General features: G+C 43.3%; 1 protein-coding gene and 1 long non-coding RNA gene across 3 annotated transcripts in view; both read left to right on the top strand.

Annotated features, from left to right (window-relative positions):
* Positions 1-2567: 2567 nt before the first annotated feature.
* Positions 2568-23776, top strand: part of PTPRG (protein tyrosine phosphatase receptor type G) — a 407666-nt gene continuing 386457 nt past the window's right edge. The window contains exon 1 of one of the 2 annotated variants that reach the window (XM_048315233.1): positions 2568-2946. In XM_048315233.1, the coding sequence (XP_048171190.1) occupies positions 2862-2946 (85 nt within the window). In that variant the 5' untranslated portion in view covers positions 2568-2861. The remainder of the gene's footprint in view (positions 2947-23776) is intronic. The other variant, XM_048315234.1, reaches the window with a different exon arrangement.
* LOC125331355 lies at positions 4049-7904 on the top strand. The gene is made up of 4 exons (XR_007206011.1): positions 4049-4150; positions 6236-6361; positions 6693-6757; positions 7643-7904. It is a non-coding gene; the product is annotated as an uncharacterized LOC125331355 (long non-coding RNA).

Below are 23776 nucleotides of genomic sequence, written 5' to 3'. Positions count from 1 at the left end.
ACTACTGTGAATATCCAGCTCGAACATCTCTGGTTTTTGATGGGAGCACTGCCATTCTAAAATCTTCCTTAGTAGCTTAGAGAGATCTGAAGTCATCTCTGCTCCTCAGGAGACAGTATTCTGATTACGCATTTTATATCTTACTTTCATGTTTGCGCCAAGAATGGAAAATGCAAAATTCCTCCAATTCCAAGATATGGGTCCAGTTTCAGGTTTGCCAATTTCCAGGATAGAAAACCAGAAACTAATTTAAAAATATGTTTTAAATATAAAATGGTGCAATTAACAGCTTTTGCAAAGGATTTTGAATTAGTGAGAAAAATACTCGAAAAAAATGCACTGCTTTTACTCTTCTTTTGTGAGATTGCAATAGTGTGTAATGAGACCTGTTGAAACTCACTTTTAGATTGAAACACTTTAAGATTGCCTCTTGTGATACCTGGGAGACATCACTTTCAGAGGCAAGTCTCAGTGCTGGTGTAGAACCTGCCTTCCTATCTGTTGGAATAGAACAGCGAAGTTGGAATCAATTGCTGAAAGGGAAATATTTTGCAGGTTTTTCTGAACAGCCCAATAAGTAACTGAGCCCAGATGTCATGGCAGAATCCAAAAGGTCAAGGCAGGTGGGGATTTGGTTTTGATTTTCACAGGAACAAAAAAAATCACGAAAATATAGCTCTTAAAATTGTATCCTTGTTTTTATGAGAGTTGAAACCAATCTTCAAACCCCACCTGGTTTGGGAAATTATTTAATGAACAGGTTAGATAAGACCTTTCTCTGGGGCCTATAAATTTTTGCTTTGCTTTAGACAAATCCTTACACAAGTACTTTCTCTAATTTTTGCACACCCCAATGGGTGGTGTCCTCAAGGGCAGAGAATATCTAATCAGGTCCTTAAATCCTTACACTTGAAAAATCCGTACTGGGAGAAACAGTTTTGGCCAATAAGGAGTGCACTTTTAACTTCCAACTGTGATTTTTGGCAGTCATGACCTGATATGTGGAGAGAAAGTCAAAGGAAAACCTACAAATGCCTCCTGATGAGGGGCCCTTTGGATGCAGCATAATCCACTGCCTTGGCAACTTGTGCTGAGTGGGGTAAACCTGGATGGACACTAAGCCACTTGCAGACAGTGGTAAGTACCTGAGGGCTCTACTCTAGTGACCCCTAAGCTGAGGAAGAGGGAGAGAAAATCACTGCCATTCTGCAAATGACCTCTGAATTTTCCTACTCTGTTCCTCCTCCTACCAACCATCTCTTCTCCTCTGGAAACACCAAAAATGTGGAAGGTTTTCAGGTAAGCAAAGGGAGCGTAGCAAATGACAGAGCCAGAGCTGAGCACACTACTCACTGATAAACCTGGCCAAACCCTTTCCTTTCTGAAACAGAATCCTCGGAATGGATGTAATGAACAAAGAAACAGACAAAACCTACCTCTGAATGAAATTTAAGCATCAGCAGACCACAGAACAGCCAGGAAATACCAAGTACAAACAACCATCCTTTCATCCTGAATTCACACCATTTTCTGCTTCTATTTCCTGTGCAAAATTATCACTCACTCAGAAACTCCTGCCTGGGGGGTTGTGGATGCAGAGTGGCTTGGGACAGCCTTCATCTGACTTTGCAGAAACACCAAACGATTATCTCATTTTGAGGTGGTTCTCTGGAAATACGTAGTATAATGCACAATATTGGGGGAAAACCAGCAATTTTGTGGGTATGACGTGTATTACTGGGAGAGGAAAATCAATGTGATTCTAGGGCTAGTGGGGGTGGAGGTGTCTCTTGCAGTACTCAAAAAGACATATACCACTGGAGGAGAAAAAAATCTGTATGATTTCGATGAGGATTTCTGGAAATACCCAGCACAGCACTGAGCTGTGTGATTCTATGGGGGACCACAGAGTCATACAGGGTATCGAAGAGGATGGAAAACTGCGATTTTGGGGAAGGAAGGGAAGTCGGACCCCTCCGACGGTACTCCGAGTGATGCACACAAGTGCGGGTGGGGAGGAACCACGGGGGACACGGCCACCTATCACCAATCTGTGCCCCCTGCCCGCAGCACGCACCGGGGGGTGGCATAATGAGACAAGTAACTTCACAGAGACACCGCCGGGGTGAGAGCGCGGAACCCGAAATTGCAAACGGCGAATTTCCGCGGCTCGGTACCGTACCGTCCCCCAACCGCACCGCTGCCGGCGGCATCCCCCACAAATACACGCACACAAGCGACTAGGCGGGAGCGTGCGCACGAGCACGAGCGCGCCCCCGCCCCGCCGCCGCTGCCGCTTTAAGGGCGGCGGGGGCGCGCCGCCGGGGCGCCCGGCGCGCCGCCGCCTCTCCTCGCCTCGCCGCCGCGCCGCGCTCCCTCTCCCTCTCTCTCCCTCTCCCTCGCCCCGCTTTAAAGTCTCCGCCAGGATCCGGGCTCGCCCGCCACTTCCTGTACAGCAGGATGGAGCGCGCCGGGGCCCCGGCCGACCGCCGCCCGCCCGCCCGTGCGCGGAGGCGGCTGTGAGCGCCCCGTTCGCGGCATGCGCGCCCCGCCGCCGCTGCCCGCCTGAGCCGCGCCGCCCCGCGCCCGCCGAGCCGCGCGGGGGGGGTTCCCCGCGCCCCGCCGGCGCTCCTATCTGTCCTCCCCCTGCCCCGCGCTTGGAGGGGTTTTTCTTCCCCGTAGAGGAGGCGAGCAGGAGCCCCCCGCTTTCTCCCGCAGGAACAGGGGTGCGGGGAGAAACTTATTTCAACAAGTTTGGTTTTTTTTTTTTTTTTTTTTTTTGTCCACCCCCCTTTTCTTTTCCCTCCCCCTGTGTTTTAATTATTTTAGCCCCCTTCCCCTTTCGATGTGCGGCTTTGGACATGCGGAGGCTACTGCAACCGTGTTGGTGGATCTTTTTCTTGAAAATCACTAGCTCCGTGCTCCATGATGTGGTGTGCTTCCCCGGTGAGTGAGCGCGGCGGATGGGGGGGCTCCCGGTGCCTCCTCCACACGTGTCCGCGACCCCCGTAGGGAGCCGGCGGGGCACCCCGCGAGCGCGGAGGATGCGCCTGGGATCGGGGCGGCCCCGGCGTTGGGTCTCCTCCCGGTCCGCAGCACCCTCCCGGCTGCGGGTAAGCGCTGCCCGCGAGTGGGGCCGTGAGCGGAGCAAGGGCTCAGCTCCGCGCTCCTGGCGCGGTGTCCCCTGTCTCCGGTGCATTGCAGCGCCCGGCGGCGTGGGGCGGGCGGAGGGCGATCCTTGTGCGCTGCTCTTGTTTCGTGGGGCTGCCTGGAGCTCCCTTTGTGCTGCGGGACCGCCGCTCGCCGCCCCGAAGGGCAGCGTGACTCCGCGCTCGACCCCGCCAGGCAGCCCCCCGGGTCCCCCGCCAGAAAGTTGGCGGTGCGCGGGTGCGTGCCCTCCCCACCCCACTCGTGTCCGCGGTGGTGGTCTTGCCGTGCCGCGTGCCGACCTTGGCAGGGCGGGGGTGGGGAGAGGGGGCCGCGGGGCTGCGCGCCCGCTCCGCACCGGGCTAGATCTGTGCAGCCACCGCCGCGCACCCGCAGGAAAGGGGTTCCGCGGGCGGGGGCACTCCGCGACCACCGTGCCGTTCTCCCCCTCTTCGTACCCCACGGCCGGTGCCTGTGTATCGCTTCTCGCCCCACATCGAACCGCAGGGCTCGTGTGTAACGGGGCCGGGTGGGCGCTCGCCCGCCCCGCGCTGGGACCCGCGGCCCACCGCTCCCCCCGGCCCGGGAGAACTCGCGGCGCCCTCGCGGGGCTCGGGCTCCCGCCGCCTCCGCAGTGCCCGGGCCACCCGCCAGGGGCGCTGTGGCGCCGCCGGCGCCCCCGCGGGGCGCGCGCCCGTCCGCCGGCGCGCAGCGCGGGCCCCGCCCCGCGCGCTCCCGGGCCGCGCGCGCGTCGCTCGGGTTCCGCGGCTGGACGGAGCGCGCCGGCCGCGGCCCCGCGCCCCGAGGGATCGCGGTGTTTACTTTGCCCTGCGCTTCCTCCCTCCCGGCGGGGATGGGGCGGGGGGTCCTCGGCGGGGCGCTTGCGGTGTGAGGCGCCCGGGGCAGCGCCAGCCCCTCTTCCCAGGGAACTGCGCTCCCCGCGCAACTTCTCCCGTCCTTTCCCTGGGCGCCCGAGGCAACCCTGGTTGTTCGCCGCGTCCAGGTGTGCAACAGTATAAAGAAATAATTAAATTTTGGAGGTTTTTTTAGGAACTTCCAGTTACGTTTTCCTCCCCCTCCCCCCCCCCCCTTTAATTTTTTTTTTTTAACTTTTTCTTCCTGAAATACCCTTTTTTTTTTTTTTTTCTAACCCCAAATGCAGAGCTAGGCAGATAAACCCATCCTATTCCTTCCAGCAGTTTCTCCCATGGTAAAATGATTTGAAGCAAAAAGAAACTAAGTTGGGGAGAGGGTTAATACCTCTGCAGCTTTTGACGAAATATTTATCTTCTTTGTATTGATTTGTTCTCAGTTTCAGCCCTCGGAGTGATGCCTTTCGTTCTGGTTCTGATATATGTTGTATAGTAATTACATCTAGAAGGCAGAATGCTGCAGGAAAACAAGCCCTGATGTTGGTTTAATACGACAGTATTGTATGACTTGCTGATTTAGATCAGCGATGTTTGAACCTGATAATATTTGCATTATGGTTTTAATATGAAGATGGATGCAAGCAGAGGGTAGTAGGACGCTTGCAGAGTGTTGCTAAACTCTTCAACGCCAGAAGCCGTAAAACAGCTGTGTAATACTTGGGACTGTTTCAGGGCTGTTCATCGCTAAAGGTTTGCCTGGAAAGCAAACTACTTTCCAGAAAGGCTTTTATGGCTTTAGTTTTTGTACAGACCTACCATGTTAGACCTCGGTGTCTTGCTTGCTCCCGTGTGCTTTCCTCTGAAGAGCAGCAGTACCTGGTGTGTGTGCAGGCGAGGGGTGGTGAGTGAAACATCCTGATACACGGGGATGCCTCAGACTCTGATCCCGTACATGAGAGATGCCCGAGGCAGGAAAGCTGCAGGGAGGATCTCTGTGGACTATAATAGGACATTGGTGCTGACAACATCCAATGGCAAATCATTGGAATTTGTGTTGGTGGGGAATCCCGGTCAGATATTAACCATTTAGTACCTACCACAAATGCTTCTGTACCTTTTCACAGGATTTTCTTGAGAGGATTAAAGAAGTAAGGTATTTGTCAGCTTGGTTTTAATTTGCAAACATCTTTCTTCTCTCTTCCTCTTATCTAGCTCCTTTTACATAGAAGAGAGGTCACTACTTGTTTTCTGCCCTGCAAATCACTTTACTTTGTGAGGAAATATAAAGGCTATTCTTTTGTTTGTTCAGTAACAATAAATGAACCATGTAGAAAATAAGTCTTTGCAGTATTTCTTTGTTAGGAGTGTTGTAATAGGGTTTCGCTGTTTAAGTAGGTATTTTTGTTGCTGTTCCTTTGGTTGCAGTAAGAGAAAGGAGTCACTGGCAAAAAAATGTGTGGGTGAGGTTTTCCTCTTTCTGAACTGTTTAGTGCATTTCTCTGTGGGCTTGTCACTGGTAATTGCATTGATTAATAAATCAAGCCAAGACACAAGGTAAGAGAGGTTGTTTCCGTGGGGTCTGTTTGCTCATTAATCTAAACTCACAGTACCAAAAATCAGTAAGACACAAATATTAGCATTATAGTGATACCCTTACTATCTGATTTCTCAGTGCTTTGCCGAGAGAGTAAATATCTTCTTGTAAAGGAAAAAGTACACATTAGTGCAGTTCTTAGCTGTTAGTTTGACAATCCTGTTGTGTAAGGAATGACAGTTGCTAGCATTTTCTTAGGCTGGGTGCATAAATGAAAGTAATTTTCTTTAGTCTAGATTAGCTCTTTGGTAATGAATCAAATTGTTGCTAACCTGGTAACTGCCTAAATGGGTTTTGGATTTTGAGTCTTTGTAGATCTGAACTGAGAGTTAATTTTGCATATAACTGTCTTCTGCTTGGAAGAAAAATTATACTGGGAGCTATTCCTTATGAGCTAATCAAGTACTACTTCAGATATTTTTAAAGGTGCAGAGAAGACTGGCTTTGTCTAGTAAAGATTTTGCAGAGGAAGGTGCATTGTGCACGTAGAGAAATACGGAATGTACAGGAGAGGGCCCTCCAAGACTTTATTTAGTCCTGTGGCTTTTATGAAGATGACACTTTGTATATTTTAATTATCTCTTATTTTCAGTGCTGTTTTAAAATATGCTCTATGTTACAGGAAGTTGCTAATGGAGTCCTTGCAGATAAAGACAGTCAAGTGAGCCTTCCCACGCTGCAGGAGCTGAGCTTGTGATTTGCTTCTTGTGGGGGAGACTCCAGGGAGAGCTTTGCTATTCCTTAGCAGGTTTGTGGTTAACAGCGCCTGGACCTGGCTTTCAGAAGTCTTTAAGTAGTCACAGGAGCTGTCTGTCCCAGCAGGCAGAGAAAGAGACTTCCCAAAGTTGGGAGGGAAGAAGAGGCATCACAGAAGGAAGGGAATTCAAAAAAAGAAATGAACACAGTTTGAGCGTAACTGGAATTCCCTCAGCCATATTGCAATATCTACAAAGCCTGTGTATCCAGGCTGGGGATGTTGCTGTGCTTGGAAGAACAAGGAGGATTTTTTGCCTATGTGTATGAGTTAGGATTTCTTTTATTGTTCTCTTATCCCCATACCCTCTCTTTTTTTTGTCTAGGAAAGGAGGATGTATAAGGATTTCTGACCCTGTTCAGAAAAAGGATGTCTTAGTGATGAGCTTCTGTAAGTCAAGCACAGAGATGCCGTGTCCTTCACCCATCCCACCTGCATCCACACTGGAAATCTTTGTGGAACAAATAGATCCTGCTTGGTACCATAAAAATTACTGAAACTCACCTATTGACTTCAGTAGGGTGGTTTCTGGGTCTTTGCAAGGACAAGTGTTGGCTGTAGTGTTATCAAGTTCTGTACATTTAATAGTTGGAATTTGTTTCCAATTACAGAAAAGACATCTAACAGTGAGGACTCCATCCATCTTATAATCAGTGCTCAAGGACTAACATACTTACGCTTTTCTGAAATAAATGTTAGTTGAGTCTAATGTAAATGTTCAAGTTTCATGGTTAAATTAAGGAAATGACTTCAAACTATTAATCTCAACTGTCCTTGGAAAAAAGTGCTAATCATTTGGTTGCTGCTTTTTAGCAGCCAAATGAACCTGTGGCATGGTGTGCTCTGAAGCCTAAGGGTCTAGTAATGACACTATTTTAACTAATATATAACTTTAATCGGAGAAATTATGAAAAAATGAGGCTAATTTCTGTTCGCCCAAGTTATTGTGCTTCCATTTTTAAAGATCAGAGTTGTTCCTGTGTGTTGATGGAATTGTAGTTATTTATTATTATATGCCATGCTACTTTAATTCTAAACAACAATTCTTAAGTATTTTAGGAAGTGGAATCTCATCAGACAAATGCTCTTAAAAATACGTAGTCATCTGAGGATTTAGATATGCACCATATGGGTTAATTTACAGTTTATATATTCCTTCTGGGGACTGCTTGCTGCTCTAGGTATCTAAATATCAAGTTTTCCGTTCTTCGTGACGTAAGCTCGTGTCAGTGTTTCCTCCAAGTCAAAATTGTGGATCTGCATCTTCTTGCACAGGTTGATGGGAACGTAACTTCACAGATTGCCAGATACAGCCCAGTTCCATCAGGGAGTATCAGTTTTGTGAACACATGCATGAGTTGGAAGCAAAGCAGAGAAGGAAGATGAACATTAATGCAGCCTTTCATCCTAAGCAGAAGAACCTGGGGTGTGGCCAACTGGAGGTGCCCAACTAGAGAATAACTTTTGATGAAAGCAACTAGTTTTCATATTTGTGTGTCAATAAACCTTTGGAGAAAAAAAAAGCACAGAAAAATGATCCTTGAGTGCTGTTAATTTTTCCATTACTCAGTATCTTGTGCTGATGAACATATTATCTGTATTGCAGGGTACAGATTACTTGACCCAGGACAAGTCGAATTGGCTTCTTTCTTTCAGTGGTGCTAACAGGTCCTCCAGCACTCCAGCGTGATCTCAGCCACTTCAGTGAGGACAAGTATCCTCTTGAATGAATCTGGGCTGCACTGGTTGTGTCTCCAAATGCTTGCCTTTCAGTGTATACTCGTCTTCTTGAGGCACAGCTGCCACGACACAGCAGATTCCAGCTTTATGCCTTGAGCTGTCACATATTTGTGGCCTAAGCAGAATCTCTTCCCACCCTGAAAGTGAACAGATGAATTAGGGTGCAGATTGCAAGCACAGCAATGATGCTGCTGAGATACTCCACGGATATTGCTGATCTTGTCTCATTTTTCCTTTCCCCTGATATTACTACTGAGAGGCTGGAGGAAACAGTGGTGGGAATAAACTCACCCCTTGTCAGGAGGAGGAGTGAAGGCACAGGGCAGTAAGGAAGCTCAGGAGTTCATGCAACCACTGTAAGATGTGTTTTGCTACACTGAACGGCTCACTTTACAGCAATTTGAATTAGTATTCAAGTGAACTGTGGTTAAAGTGAAGTCAGTTAGTGTATGGCCCTTTTTTTAAAAATGTGGTTTTATTATGCATCTCTAAGTTTGCTTGGGAGTTGAAGTACTAGTGTTCTTAATTACTAAGTCATTTAAATAGTGATGAACTATTTTCTGGAACTTAAAACTTGACCACATCATGCACCTGCCAGCAGTACAGGCACATAAAATCTCAATTGATGTGGGTGTTGCAGTTTCTCTATGCATAAATGCTGCAGTGATGCCTGATAGATGTTTATCCTGTCCAGTGCCTGCTTCGAGGGACTTTAAATTCATAATCTGGGGGCCTTGCTAAAGAAAATCCAGGTGTTTTGACACTTGGATGCTTAGCTTGGGAAAGCTCCTTTGAAAAACACTTTTCTCTGCTTGCAGCAATGTAATGAATGAAACCTTGAGCCCTGAAGAGCTGCAGTGGTATTTAGAAGCAAAATGCAGGATGTTATTTGGTCTTGTGGCAGCTGCTTTGTTCTCTTTTTTTGAATTAAAATGTGCCTGTCTCCCCGACAGAGTGCTGTTAAAGTTCTTCTGTTGGGAGTCAGTTTATTCTGCTGACAGGAAAGGAAGGCTGTCTGATAACTTCTTGAAGGCAAAGTGAAGAGTTGTTCAGTTTTCCCACACCTCACTCTTTCCATCTTCTCTTCTTGCAGGAGGCTTGTAAGAGATGTAGGAAATGCTATAATACTTGCTTTGACCAAAGCAGTGCCTTGCTCTTTTCTTGCTCCTATAAAAGTATCTGCTATTTGGATTATTGTTTTTTAGTAGTCTGAAGTCTTAGACCTGGAGTTCCTTTGAGAGTTTGTCAGGCTGGTTGATGACCGGTGTTGATTGTCCCAGAGTGGAAGGGGACTTCAGTGTAATATGAGGTGAACACTGAATAAGCAGGATATGATGGTAATGTTGTGCCAATACACTGCATAAGTCATTTTTCTACTGCAGAGGCAAATAGAAGCAATTCTGTCCTGACCCTTGTTGATGGTCCTCAGCTGAAAGCTAATGGCTTTCTTTTGGTCTCTTTACTTTTCTTTGAAACAAGAATGTCCCTGAAGTAACTCCCACTGCTGAGGACCACTCTCTGCCATTGTGTCAGTTTGGTGTGCTTAGAAATGCTTCCCTGTATAATCTTCCCACCCCCTTCCCGCTCTGGATTTTACAAGAATTTGGTTTATATATATTGGAGGTAGTGAAGTTAGTGATACATTTCTCAAAATAAATAGATTTTTACAAAGAGCTTTATAGAGCAAGTTTAGTGAATTTTTTTTGGTAGATATTTGTTTATATAAATCTCAGTTTAGTGGCCTCAGCAGGAGGCTTGTGTTCATCCATCCCTCCCCACCCCCCTGGAAACAATAAAGAGATACCTCGTTGCTTTCAAATAATTAAGTACAGATCTACATTGCTGTCAAAAGTGAGTTTAAGAATTAAATTTTTGATAGATTTTCATTAGCATTTACATTACTAAGGTGCTTTTAGACTAATGGAGATTATGGTATAGATTTACTGCAGTCAAAGTAAAAATGAGGGACTGTGCAGCATGTCTGTCTCTTAAACACTGCATCCATTCACTAGATAGGCAGAGAGAACCACTTGAATGTCTCTTCTTGTTGGCCTCCATGCTACTTGTAGGTAGTTGATTTATTATTGTTACAGTGCAGTAGCTTGTGTACTTTGTATTTAAATCCATGCTTAAAATACAACTAAAATTTGCCTGTTGACAGCAGTTGCATCATATTTTAATTGGTGAGAATTGCTAATGGAGTGTTCAGGTTCTAAAATTAGTTGTTTATTTTTCCTTCTTTGCCCAAGGGTTTTGCATCAGATGATATAGTTTCTGTATAACTGTTTGTTTTCCAAAGTGACACCTTTGTACAGTTTTAGCTATTTAAGTAAGTGTTAAAAGTTTGTGCTCAGTGACAGCAGTTTCAGAAACTGTGACTTTTAAAATTGTTTCTTACTACATTGTTTATGCATTGAAAAGTGCTCCCCTTCTGTTTACTGTGAATTAATTCATTGTTATATTTGCAAACTGGGGGTGTAAAATTTGCAAGTTCTATAATGTCTTTTCTTGGTGCAATGACAGGTCCTCAGCTGCTGCATGCTGTCATGGCACAACTGATGCTGCTGTTGCTGTGGCAGCTTTCAGGTGAGGATTTGTCCCATAACCCTCATAATGACATAATTCTGAAACACAACCGTGCTTGTTATTGTCAATATTCCCATAGGGTGGCTTTGTGTCAAAGGGGTGCTGTTTTAATACTGTCTTTATACTTCTTGGAAAGTTTTACTGTGTGGTGAAATGCAAAACCAGCTCTTAATATGAGTCTGCCTGTGGTGAAGCAGAGGTATCCAGTCTGTCCATTAAAATTCTGGCTTTCTGGAGGATGCTTTATCATATGCCTCAGTCCTTGGAATTGTTGCCAGTTGTCTCTTTGAAATCAATTATTTGTTTGATGCCCATTTTGAAGTATACTAAACTTCTTTCTATGAATGAAGTAGTTACCAAAAGAAACACGTCACCAAAAAAAAGGGGTGCTTGAATTACTGAAGATCAAACTACAAATATACAACTACTTTAATAACTGTCTTTTATCTGTTTCACTCTTCTCTACTAGTTTCAAGAGCCCTCTGGTATTTTGTTAAAATGACAGTGTTTGCACATTACGATATAACCGTGTTACAATGTCCTGATTAACCCAGTGACCTGAACCCTACGAGCCCTTTGCCAAGAGATTTTATCCAGTCCTTGAATAATTTTTGTCAGAATCTTTTTTTCTTTGGCCTTTCTCCAGGTTTCTTTTTCATTTTTTCTTTAGAAAGGTGCACACCAGAACTGAACACTGGTCTTGTTCATATCATGTATGTGCAATGCTATTGCCCTTTCTGTTTGTCCAGGGATTTTCAGTGGCCCATTTTTCTGCCACAGCAAGGAAGCTCATGTTGATTGTTTGCCTAGTATGACTTCTAGATCATTATTGGAGTCAGTGCTGAACAAAATACTCTGCTGCTCAGTGGATGTGGCCTGGATCACCGATTCTTATGATTTCTAATTTTATTAAAATAAACCCTTTGAATTTAATTCATCTTCTTTCCTTCTTTTCTTTTTTTTCTTTAAATGTGGCTTGAATGCTGCTATTATGGCAATTTTAGAAATAGAAAGAAAGGCTTAAGCCCTCTGCAGTCTTAGTGTCTCAGATAATTTCTTCTGGTTTCATTTGTTTCCTTTTCAAGCCCAGGAGTTTTTAAGGGAGTAGCAATCAGTGCATCCTCTAACAGTCCAGATGATGTGGAGTTATCTAAAGAGGGTAACTCAGGCTTTGACTTCCGTCAGACATTGTACACTGAAGGTTTCACACAGCTCCTGAACCTGCCTGTGATCTTCTGGCCACAGTTATCACCCTTGTGTGAGGACAGAGCTGTGGATAAGAGATGATCTTCATCAGAAACTTGGAGTAGGTATTACAATTTGGATGTAATCCCAAGGAGGCAGTAGATTTCTTAGGACTGTGGGGGAGGGTTTGCCATCCATACCCTCACACTGTTACTGTTAGTCATGCTGCTGGTTTTGGCAGAGAGTTTTTCTTTTTCTCCTCTGCTGGAAGTTGGTGGGAGGACTGGATATTGAGCTGTTTGCAAGAATTTAGATCTGCTCTGTTACTGTGACCCTATTTCCATTAGGGTGGCATCCCTTGGATGCTTTTAGCTTTTTACCTTGATTGTGTCTGATTAGCATCATATATCAAATGAGGAAAAAACAGTTCCTTCTCCCCCAGCTAATATTATCTGGAAGAGGCTGGGATCTGAAAAGGTAGGTGAGAAAGTGGAGAGATCTTTGTGGCTGAAGGAGAGAGGGAGACCTGCTTTCCAAATACAGGAGCCTTCACAAAAAACACTAAGACCTGATCTGTACCTACCAGGTAATCTTGGCTTAAGTTCTGGCATGCTGAAAGGGTCATAAATCATGCTTGATTGATCCTGATATTCTGGTGTGCTTTGGGCAGGCCCTGGCAGTGCATGCTGTCTGGAGAGCAGAGAGGAGTGACCAGGCAGTCTGCCAGGAAGGTTTTAATTAGCCTTTAATGTGATGGGCTGGATGACCATCACCAAAAGTCCCTTCTAGTGTTGTTCTGTGCTGCACACACTCTTCCTGTGCACCCTGAGCCCCTGCTCTGTGTCTGTGCTGGCTCTGGAGACTGGAGTCAAGTGGATCAGAGCTGCTGCAGCCTGGGAGAGTGGAGGTGCAGGCTCCTGTGCTGTACAGGGATGGGCAGCATGGTGCTGATTCTGGGACTTGCTAGAGCATGAAGCCTGCGAGTAATGTTAATAGGAATGTATTTCAATTTGTAACCCATTCTTCTGTATCAAGATTGGACTACTTCTATTCTGTTCCATATGTGCATCACTTGGGGAAACATGCTGATAGTACTTAACATTTAATTGCTTCTCTTGATTTTATTTGTAAATTAGAATCTAGAGGATCCGTAAGAAAAAAACCAGTAGGGCTTAATTGGACAACATTTTAGAGTCACTAAAGAAAAGAGAACATAGCTTTTTGGCTTTTGGAGCTGAGACAAATGCAAACTTACTTATTGATCCGTACATATGATATCATATTTTAACTACTGTCTAAACTGGAGATCATCTCTATACTAGATTGCTTAAGAATCTGTCTATCTTATCACATCTTGTACTCATTTATAGTTGTTTCCATTTCTGGCTTTGTTGGAGAGACAGCTAGTGTTTCAACCTAAATTAAAATCAATAAGAAGCAATTTCATTTGTTTTTTAACTACTAGAGCAGACTTCTTTTTAGTGAGTCTCTGTTTGTTCAACTAAGTCACTTGGTTCTTTCCATCAAGATAATTGCCAGGCCTCATTAATTCCTAATTTTTGCATATGTAGGAATTGGTTTATTTTCCACTGTACCTAACAAAATGTCAAATATGATTTAAAATAAGCACTTACTTTAAGTCATCACTGAGAAATAAATGCAGTAAAAAATACTTGGCAGTTAGAAGTAGTTTAAAAATATCTTGGGGGCTGCAGTGAATACTGAGATGCTGGAGTCCTGCATTGGCACAGTAGCTCAGGCTTTCCCCAGTACATTTGGGCAGTGTTCTGCAGGGATGACTTCCAGTGGAAAAAGCAGAGTCTGGGTCTCTTTGCTTTCAGTCTTTGGCTTGGATATTTCTGCATTACACCAATTCATGTAAGAAGTTGTTGTTGTGTTGTCAGCTGGCTTTTACCCCACAGCCAGCAGATTGCCAGCAATAACAATTAACCTGAGTAAAATTCAACATGGAATTCACACTGCAGCAGTGCTGGGGCTTCGCAGGTAAGGCAGTGGTGAGCCATAACATAGTATTAGAGAAAATACTTGAAGGCAGTGCTCTGATGAAATGTCCAAAAGAGGAAGTGTTGCTGCTCTTGTGAGTTGATCACAGGGGGTAGGAGATCATCCTTAGTGGTTTGCTGGAAAAGTAAATGCCTGTATTTTTTTCAGGTGGTTTGTTGGGTTGCTGTTATCTTGCTTAATGCTTCTTGTAATTTAAGAAATGTTGAAGAATTCCTAGAATTCTTAATTCTGAGTACAAGGACCTTTTGCTTGGTCTAAATCTCATTTCCTGTTTGACCCTCCTTTGAAGTGCCTAAGTGTTATGAGATACCTGTTACTCTAATTTCTTGGGTTCATTTTTCTCTCACCTTTTCTTTTCCTTCTGCTTGCTTTGATTCAGATATGTTTATGAATTAAGGAAGAGGGCAAACCAAGGGCAAAAAAAGGCAGACCTGGCTACCCTGGTAATCAAAGGAAGAGACTGTTCTTTTAACAGCTAAAGTAGTGTTTTGTAGGAACACAACATAATTAGTGACTAGATGACGTGATGAAGAGCACATTTCCTTCACCCTTGGAGGCAGCATAGGAGTTGTGTGTGAATTTCTTGAATTTGGTAACAAAACAGCAAGCCATCTCTTTTTAGCTAATCACTTAAAACCACACAGCAATTCATGTTTGTGTGCCAAGAAACCAGCTGTGTTTAAAAATATATGAGCAAACCTGGGATACAGTGATCCAGGGATGTAAGGTAAAAGTGACTTGTCCACACACTAGTGACACCTATCATAAGTGAATCCCAAGCCATGGTTCAGTGTAAGGAGTAATACATCACAGCACAAACAGATGCTCTGTCAAAAGGGTAATTAATACTTCATGTCAAACACTATCTGCATGTACTGTTTTCCCTATTTCATGCTATTGAGCAGTGTGACCTTTTCTCTTTCAACAATTAGTTTCCAAGGTGAAAACCAACTTAGGAAGAAAATTAACTTTTTTCATTGGCTCTGAGGAGTCTTACAGTTTCACAGTAGTCTTGATTAAGCCTTCACGCTGTACAGTTTTGACTTCTAGCTTGATCAGTGCCTCTTCATTCCTGTTGTTTGAAATTGCATTCCCCTGTTCACTTCTGTATTTGGGAGACATGATCCAAATACAGTGGTGCAGAGACAGATGAGGTTTGTAAGATGCACACTATCAATGAGTAACAACTCCAGCTTGTCTCATTTGCACCCTATTAGTAACAAGTTCACTTGCTAAAAAGCTGAAGATCAGATCATAATTATTAATGTGCTTAGCAGTTATGCTTTCAGTTGAACTGAGGCTATGAGCACTTCATTTATGTAATGAAGCAGTGCTCGTCTTTCTTTGCAAAACCAGGTGTTTCTAAACTATGTACACTGAGTATGAGACATAGGCCTTACAGTTTGATTTTTACAGTCTCCTTGCTTCTGATTTGCCTTTTTGCTTCTATTTGTGAAGTAAAGGCCATCCTGGAGTTTGCTGCTTTCAGTTGTATTCATTGGAAATGATGTTGAAGTGTGTGGGCCTTACTGCGAGTGTTCTTTATTGGTGAGGTGGACATGAAATACATGGCTTTGGTGAACACCATTTCTACTGGCTGTCTGGGGCATGCAATACTGAGAGAAATAAAGGATCAAAGCCAGGGGTAATGTCCTGTCTGCTCTGGAAAGCTGATGAACTATCCAGTGTTCCCCTTGGTGCCTTTCACTGACTTTTGCTGTGATTGATACAAGCAGCATCAGCAAAAATTGGACCTTTCTGCCTGCCCTTGCTGTCTTCAGACATGTGCTCTGTGAGAGGCCTGCTCACCTGTTTGTGTTTTATGATATGGCTTTGCTGTCCTGCCTTCCAGAATGACACTGAAGTGGTGCAAAGGTGGCTGTGAAGGAGCTAATGCTGTGGGTTTGGATATATAATAAAAAAGAGCTCCAGAGACCTGTTGGCTGGACTGTAAGAATAATGCAGTGTTAGTGTCTTTAATATTTGCAGCATGTCATGGAAATACCTTAGACTGAGGAATTGTATATTATTCAGAACTATCAATAACTTTAGAGAGCTGCTTTGCTATTCCTTTGTCCTTTCATTCTTGTCTGTCTTCCACTAATGACTTGTTCTGATGGTCACTGGTCTGTGGTTCTTCTGATTGTCTTTGCCATGTGGGTTCCTGTGTCATTCTCCTTGGCTGCAAAACCAAAATTCAGCACAAGGTGCAGTGTTGCCTTTCTGAGCACTGTGCTGTCCTTGCTGTAGGCATTTGCTTCTCATCTGCAGGAATCCTCCCACTGGGACTGGGGACTCCTTACTTTGCCCTGTCCCTCTCCGGTGTAGCTGGGCCCTTACACTCAGGCAGTGGTTGCTGTCCAGGGCTTAGGTGGGCTGCAAGGATGAATTTGGTTCCTGGAATCATGGCTGCAGGTGGTTGTGTCGTCCATCCTGCTGGAGCTGATGGCCTGGAGCAGTTTTCCAGACACTGGGACCTGATTTCTCAGATATTTATTGTCTCTGGTAAGGAGGATGCTCTGATCCCCTTGGGTCATTGTCTGGTCTGTTGAGCACTCCTAAGGTCCTAAGTTGCTATGTATTGCTATATATATATATATATTTATGAATACAACTGCTTTTAAATACTGCCATAATAATAATTAAGCTTAGGAATTATATACCTGGATAGGTTTCTTCCATTAGTAAAGCAGTTAGTAGGTGGAATAGAATATTCAGCAGATATTGTAGTAGTAGAGTAGAACTGACTTTTCACTGGGGATTCATATTGTGTGTCTGAATCCATGATTAGAGACACCATTGCAAAATCAGTTTGGCTTTCTTTTTTTAAGAATAGTCCTGTCCAACCAAGTAATGAGGCTGCTTTATAGGGCAGAAACCTCTTAGGTGGGTGATACTGAAGGGAGATGGCCTTGTGGTTCCTTTGGCTGAAGTGTCTTTTGCTACTGCTTTTCTGTTGGCTTTGAAGCCAGAATTTTAAGTGTCCAAATAAAAACTGGAAGCACCTGTTAATTTTGCACCAGGGTTGAAGTGGTGGAGAATGGCTACATTACAGGTAGTTGGTTACACAGGACTATTGGTTTTGGTCTTGAAAAAAGTCCCCCTTCAGTCAGTGGAGATTTCTACCTTGAGTGTGATGGTGCAGCATCAGATGAAATCTGACTGGTGAATGATTTATTACAATGTTGACAAAAAAAACCTCATCTACCACAGGCTATGCTGATAGAGGACAATGATGCTTCATTGCAGTTTCTTCCCTGAAAAGCTACAGTGGCATTGATGTTTTATAGTTTACATGTTGCTTCATCAGTTTGGGCAGCTTGTGTCATGGAGGGGAAATGTGTGGAGATAGCTTGTTCCTTCACTGCTCTTCCTCATTGCAAAAAATGTGTCCATAGGCATTAGTGTTTAAAAACAAGCAATTTGAACAATCATGTTCACAGCCAGATTTCTCCCTTTTCCTGTCTAGGCTCTATTTTGCCAACAATGTATTTTCTTTAGTGTTTCAAGAAAAGCAGTAGAAACAGTGGCAACAGAGTCAGTGTAAAATACACATTGGTGTTCTAAAAATCAATTTAATATGTATTTTAATCTAAACTTTAGCAATATTTTTCTTTGCTACTCCTTCCCCAGTTCCTATCTGTTTAGTGCCATCCCAGGAGTGTTTGTGAGGCCCAGAATTCTCACTGTGGAACATGGGAGAATTCTGCAAGTGATGATTATAAGGAAATTGCATGGCACAGTATGTCAGATCACAGGTGATTTGCTCAAGCATAGAAGAGTTGAAAGGATCTGATGACAGTTTTGAGGGAAAAAGTCTGAATGCTACCATGATTCTGAGAGACTTTGTATTGTAGGATCTCAAACAGGATAGTTCTGGTGTCCTGGTTTGAACCTTACTGTGAAGAAATGCAGGCTTTGAAGAGGGATGGGCTGTGTTGACCCTGAAGACCTCAGTGTCTCCTGATGTTCGCATATCCCTGAGAAGGGCACCAATGGACTGGGCTGTAGCTATTTTTTGAGATGATGAAGCTGAACAAACCTGCTAAAAATACCTTATTAAGTTGGCTTGTGTGTAACCAGCACTTCTCAGATGACAGTCTGCATTTTCATCAGTTCCAGGACATTGAACCTGGTTGAATTGCTCTAGCTTTAGTTTCTGGGGTTGGATGTGACAGCTACAGAAGAGTTGTATGTGATACTCCATCCTTGCAGTGAAGGCCAGTGTAAACACATCACACCTGTGACTGGCAAACTAGACTCCTCTGCTCTCCTTTGACCAAAGTCACTCCTGATTTAGAAGCATTTAAATTTAATTAGACTTGAACTATTTGGACCATGTTCATCTCAGTATAATCATAAAACACAGTCTGTCCTGGCTCTTTATGTTCCTGTGTCTTGTGTGATGCTAAAACATGCCAGTAAGGAGACACTAGGGAAAGCATCCAGTTGTGTCCTTGAATTCAGTGACATAGATTGTTTTGGTCAAAGAAACATTGTGGAATTATTTCCTCATTGCATTCTCCCAGCTGAGTGAGGGTGGCTTGAGGGTTTGGTTAATGTGGATGCTGAAGATGTATGTTTGGATGAGAAGCTCTGAGGAAGTAGCTGTGCTTTCTCCCTCCCAGACTCTGGCTCAGCAGGGTGCTGGCAAAGTATTTGGTGGTGCTTTCAAGACCTGCTGCACAAGGATGAGCAGTTGTATACCCAGGTAAATGCAGCCCAGGCTGACTGACACAGGAGGGCTTCTCACTCTTGTGGCAAAGGACGAGGTCAACTTCTGTGCTGCATCTTGTTGAGCTTAGCTCAGGTAGGTATCAAATGCCAGACTTCCTCCTGCTTTAATTTGTGTAAAGACAGAGTGAGAGAGCAGCCAGGCCGTCTTGACCTGGGAGTTGTTTGTTTATGCAGGTGCCAGCCTACCTGATTTGTCTGCTTGGGAAGCAAGATAAGGAGAAGTTTGTGCTGCACAGCAAGTTTGAACTGAGTGGATCCAAGTGTTTGGGAGGACTCTGGTATCTTTCTGGGCAATGTTTATCATGCCAGCAGATGTACTTAGGGGTCCCAGTGCCTTGCAATGCTGAGTTATGAGTACATTGACAGTGAAGAAGAGAAGGTGCATATTCTCCAGGGAATCATTCAAGCCTTTAATGGCTTGAATTCCTTTAGGATGCACCTGTCTTATCAGACCATGCTACACTTCAGAATAAAGGAGCCTTTCCTCAGTATTACCTGAGGTTCTCTGACCTAGGGGATGCTACAGCTACACCTTCACTTTTTCAGCTTCTCTAAGGTTGGCTGTAGGAGAAATCTGTTTTTTCAAAAACTATTATGAAACTCTGGAGTTCCATAATCATGAAATCAGCATTGACACTGAGCTGGTGGAATTTTTCAAAGAGGACAAATAGCAGTAGTCTTTCCATTTCTCTTTAATCAGATAATCTCTTCTGAGAAAGGCTGTGAGCTGGTAAACTGATATGCAGTGGCTGAGACAGATCAAAAATGATACAGCTGCTAATTACTGATTACTTTCTGAAAAAGCAGTTCTTTCTGGTGTGTAAAATAAATTGTCTCTGTGTGATGGTATTGGGATGCTGTTGATCATGCAATAACCATCCTCACAAGCCTGAGTTTTCATTTTAAAAGGCATCATTGTCTGTTAAATATTTGGGCATTCGTACTCCCCCTGGGTTGATCAACTATTTGAAACGCATTATCTCACAGTGCTGTCACAATTAAAGAATGGCATGCTCAGGTGAAAGGAAGGGTTTGTCTGTTTTGTAGATTGGAGAGATATGCTCAGTGAAAATGAACATCCTCCCAAGGTTAAATTAGCTGTTTAAAGCTCCTCCAATTACAATCTTGGATAGAAGGATTTTTTTTTTTTTTTTTTTTTTACATGGATAGGAGTTAGCAGAGAACAAATGACATAATTGGAGGGGGAGACAGACTTCATATGTGCTTTTTTCTGAAAGAGTGAGAGGGAGAAGACAATGCCAGGGAACTGCTTTCAGATCATAGTCCTTTCTGGTTGCTTTTATTTCAAGCAGTCTTTGCAGATTGGGAAAGAAAGAAAAAAGAATAAATATTTGTGTAAAAATGTCCTGTGACTTCTCCCAGGTGCGCTATGTGGGGCTTGATGCTATCTGTCCTTTTTTGTAAAAAAAGTGAGTCTCATATTGGGATATATAAATAGGCTGCTTTTGCTTGCATATAGCACAGGAGAATGTATTAGCTGGTGAGGTGAACTGACATATTCCTTTGTGCACAAGTTATAACAACTTAAATGAAAATTACACTCAGAGCAAGAGAATGCACTCTGTTTAAATTAGATAAGGAGATTATGACAGAATAAGATCACTGAATAAAGGGGGTTTTAAACTAGATACTGAAATAAATGCATGACTTCAAACTTTGTCCTGCCAGAATTTATTAATAAAACACAATGAGGCTTTTGGAATACAATGAAGACCTCTTCCTTTGAAGGTTACAATGTAATTTGTGTAATTGTGTTTGTATAATTTGACTTCGAGATCTGTTGTTGTAATTTTGTAAACTGCAGATCTTGCTGCAATCTGCTGCATTTTTCTTGTGCCTCACACTGACACATCTAATTGCCTCATAAGTATATACTCTGTTTAAAGCCATTGCACTGCCCTCTGGACCTTGAAGAATTCCATCTTCTGGTCTGTAATGATAGTCTGTGTGTGGATCTTATCTGTGCAGCATCTGGCCACCTTTGCTTGCTCCCTTACTAAGCATGCACAGCTAATTGCCATTCTGAATAACCTCGGATTATGACCACACAGCTGAAGAGAACTTACTGTATCATGCCTTAATTTCTCCCAGCTGCAGAATGCCCTCTCTTGGCAGGGAAGCCAGAACACGGAGTCACAGGCATCCTCTTGGAGCTGGCTGATCCTTGCTGAGAAATCCCCCTTCATTGTATGTGTGTGGCACAGTTTCAGCTGATCTTGTGCTCAGTGTGTTTCCTGCTGGAGTGGGGTGCAAGAGTAGCTTTGGGCAAGGTAGTGATTGGTATGTGTGTAATTCTGAATATATTATTCTAATGATACTCTTATTAAATGGGTTTTAAACTCTTGGGTTTTCTCAATACAAAGTGGGTGCTGAAACTTAGAAAAAAGTTACCATTTTGGTACTATTTTGTTGCTGAATTCCTTTGAAATCAACAGACACTGTTGGCAAACAATTCATGTTCTAAGGCATTAATGCTTTGTGTTGGGTTTGTTCACTTGGAGAATCTGAGTTTGCTCTTGGCTGATGAAGGAGGGAGAAATTTTAAATCTGGGATAAAAGTTCAAAACACTGCTGAGGGAGATAAAACCAAATTGGATAAGAGAAGCCTGTGGGAGAGTTGAGGGCAGGGAGTCATGTTGAGGAGTCAAGTCACTGAGCTCTGGGTGCAAGCAAAGCTAATTTAAAGATGGGGTTTTGTTGTATTACAGCAATTTCTCCAATGGCTTTACACAGCAGGGCCTGAAGAAATGGCTGTTGTCAAAACCATTGGAAACTTAACATGCCTTTGAATCTTAAAATTACAGGTTTTTTTTTCTAATTATTTAGGAAAGACACCTCTTCACATATATATTGATTCTTAAATGAATGGTATGGGACTTGAAAAGAAATAGTGTAATTTACAACTTATTCCTGCATCCTTGGATTGAAATATGTGTAGAGTTCAGAATAGAAGATGTTGAGTGAAGTTATACAAGCTTAATAAAAATAAACCTATACATGACTTTGCATAAATGGAGGAAAAATCAAAGGACTAACAAATTTGCATAGATAATATTTGAATTGTTAATTTATATTGCAATTCATTGCAAGGATGTAATTTTTAATTAAGAATAAAATGTGGTAGATATTTTAAATGGGAAATGATTGTAATTGCAGATAGAAATTGAGGTAATGAGAACGGGTTTAATTAATTGTTAACATTTTTCTGTTTTGTTTTCTTGGTTTTTTTTAAAAGGCTTGTGGTCTGTGGACATGAGATTTGTTTTGTAGATGTGTGTATTTAAACATAGAATGATTAAGGCATGAAATGTTGGCAGCAAACGGAGTTTTAGTCCTCAGTTGTATGTGTTGCTTGAAAGGCTCTGGATGGATGTATGTTGGGGAATCTTGTTAGACTGATTTTGGTGTTTTTAGGATTGGTGTGAAACTGAGGTATAGAAACTATTTCCAAAATGTCCTCTTTAAGCCATAATTATATTTTACTGTGGGTTTCACAGATGATACAGATACTTCACTGGAGAAATTGAGGTTGTGTTTGTCCCCACTAACATTTGCCCTTAAAGTTCCCCATTGATGAACATGACAGCATTGACCTGAACTGAACTCCCCAAGATTTTGCTCTGTTGTGCTCAGTCTGTGGTTACCTGACATGGCCCTTCAGGAAGCTGTGGGCAGCTCTTGGTACAGCTGAGCAGATCCCTGCCTGCCAGGGAAGGAAGGAGAACCTGAGTGAGCAGCTTCTGACATCAAAAACTCTACATGTGTGGGGGAGGGTTCCTACAGCTCCAAAGAGCAGTGTGTACAGCCAGGGAGAGAAAGAAGATGATGCTGCTGGACGCAAAGAAACTCCAGGTGTGTGCAGAAGCAGCCCTGCTGTTTTGCTGTATCCCAAGGGTATTTCAGACACAGCCTGTTCTGAGCAGCACTGGATGCTCCCACTGTTGGAGAAGGTCCCTTGGCTCTGTGTGCAGCACCAAAGTATGGCACTTTATAATTTCTTCTTGTCAAGGTCTCTGAAGATTCACAGTCTTCTATTTAGGGAAATGCAGTGTGAAAACCTACAGAACAACCATTTCCTATTCAGATAGCTGTGACACTGAGGTAAAGAAAAATACTTGAGTGGATTCCTTAGAAAAGAGGTACTATTTCCATTTGAAAACTTGGTAAACTTATTTATCAAGCTTGGAACTCTGCATTCAGAAAGGATTTTGAAGTGAACAAAATTAGTTGCCACTTATGTTAAGAAGCACGTATGAAGTCTCTGTCATCTTTGGTTGCAGAGGGACTTGGAGAAAACTACAATTAGCACTAATTGGCATTGTGTCTGAATCTTCTGTTTGTTGGTGTGAGAATGGACCCTTGAAATGATTGGCGGGAGCTACCTGCCTGCTCTAATTCCCTCAAGAGCTGTTCTGTTGCAGTGCAGCACATCACAAATGAAATGAGTGTTTACCAGAAGCAGCCAGCTAATGCGTGCCTGAATAATCCATGCAGCACAGATGCTGAAATTCAGTGCAAGGTAACTTGGTGTGCTGGGTACTGGTAGCTGTAATAATGATGGAATAAATTTTTTTCTCTGAGAATTCTAGAGTTTTGACTCTTGCAGATTACAACATCACGTTCTGTGATTATCCACAGAACGGGTGGAAGAGGTTTGGCACACCAAACAGTTGTCCAATCTTTTCAATATGTGGGGGTGGTTTTTTTCATTTTGCATTTTTTTGCCTTGTCACTTGGAAAGCAGCATTGCACCTGAAATCTAGCTTGTTATCCATGTTGGTCAGGGGAAGATTTTTGCCAAATTAGATAAAAAACTCTATATGTAGAAAGACACATCCCTGATTGGTTTTGGGTAAATATAATAGAACCCTAAAGAGTAAATTAATATTCAGTAAAATGATGAGAGAATTTACTTGAATGGCAATGTAATGAGGTTTTTTTCCCCTCTGAAGTGTGCAACCAGAGATATGAAGTGTGGTAATGCCACTAGGGTAATATACAGCTGATAGCAGTGCAGTCATTTGCATTTCTTCCCCTTACCTTGTGTTTCTTTTTTTTTCCCTGAAGCACATGTGTTGGGAATTGAAAATGCAGTTTGCCTATTGTACACTGGCA

Source organism: Corvus hawaiiensis, chromosome 11, assembly GCF_020740725.1.
Source record: "Corvus hawaiiensis isolate bCorHaw1 chromosome 11, bCorHaw1.pri.cur, whole genome shotgun sequence".
NCBI lineage: Eukaryota > Metazoa > Chordata > Aves > Passeriformes > Corvidae > Corvus > Corvus hawaiiensis.
The sequence above is the reverse complement of the archived record's forward strand: the minus strand, read 5'-3'. Positions and strand labels throughout refer to the sequence as shown.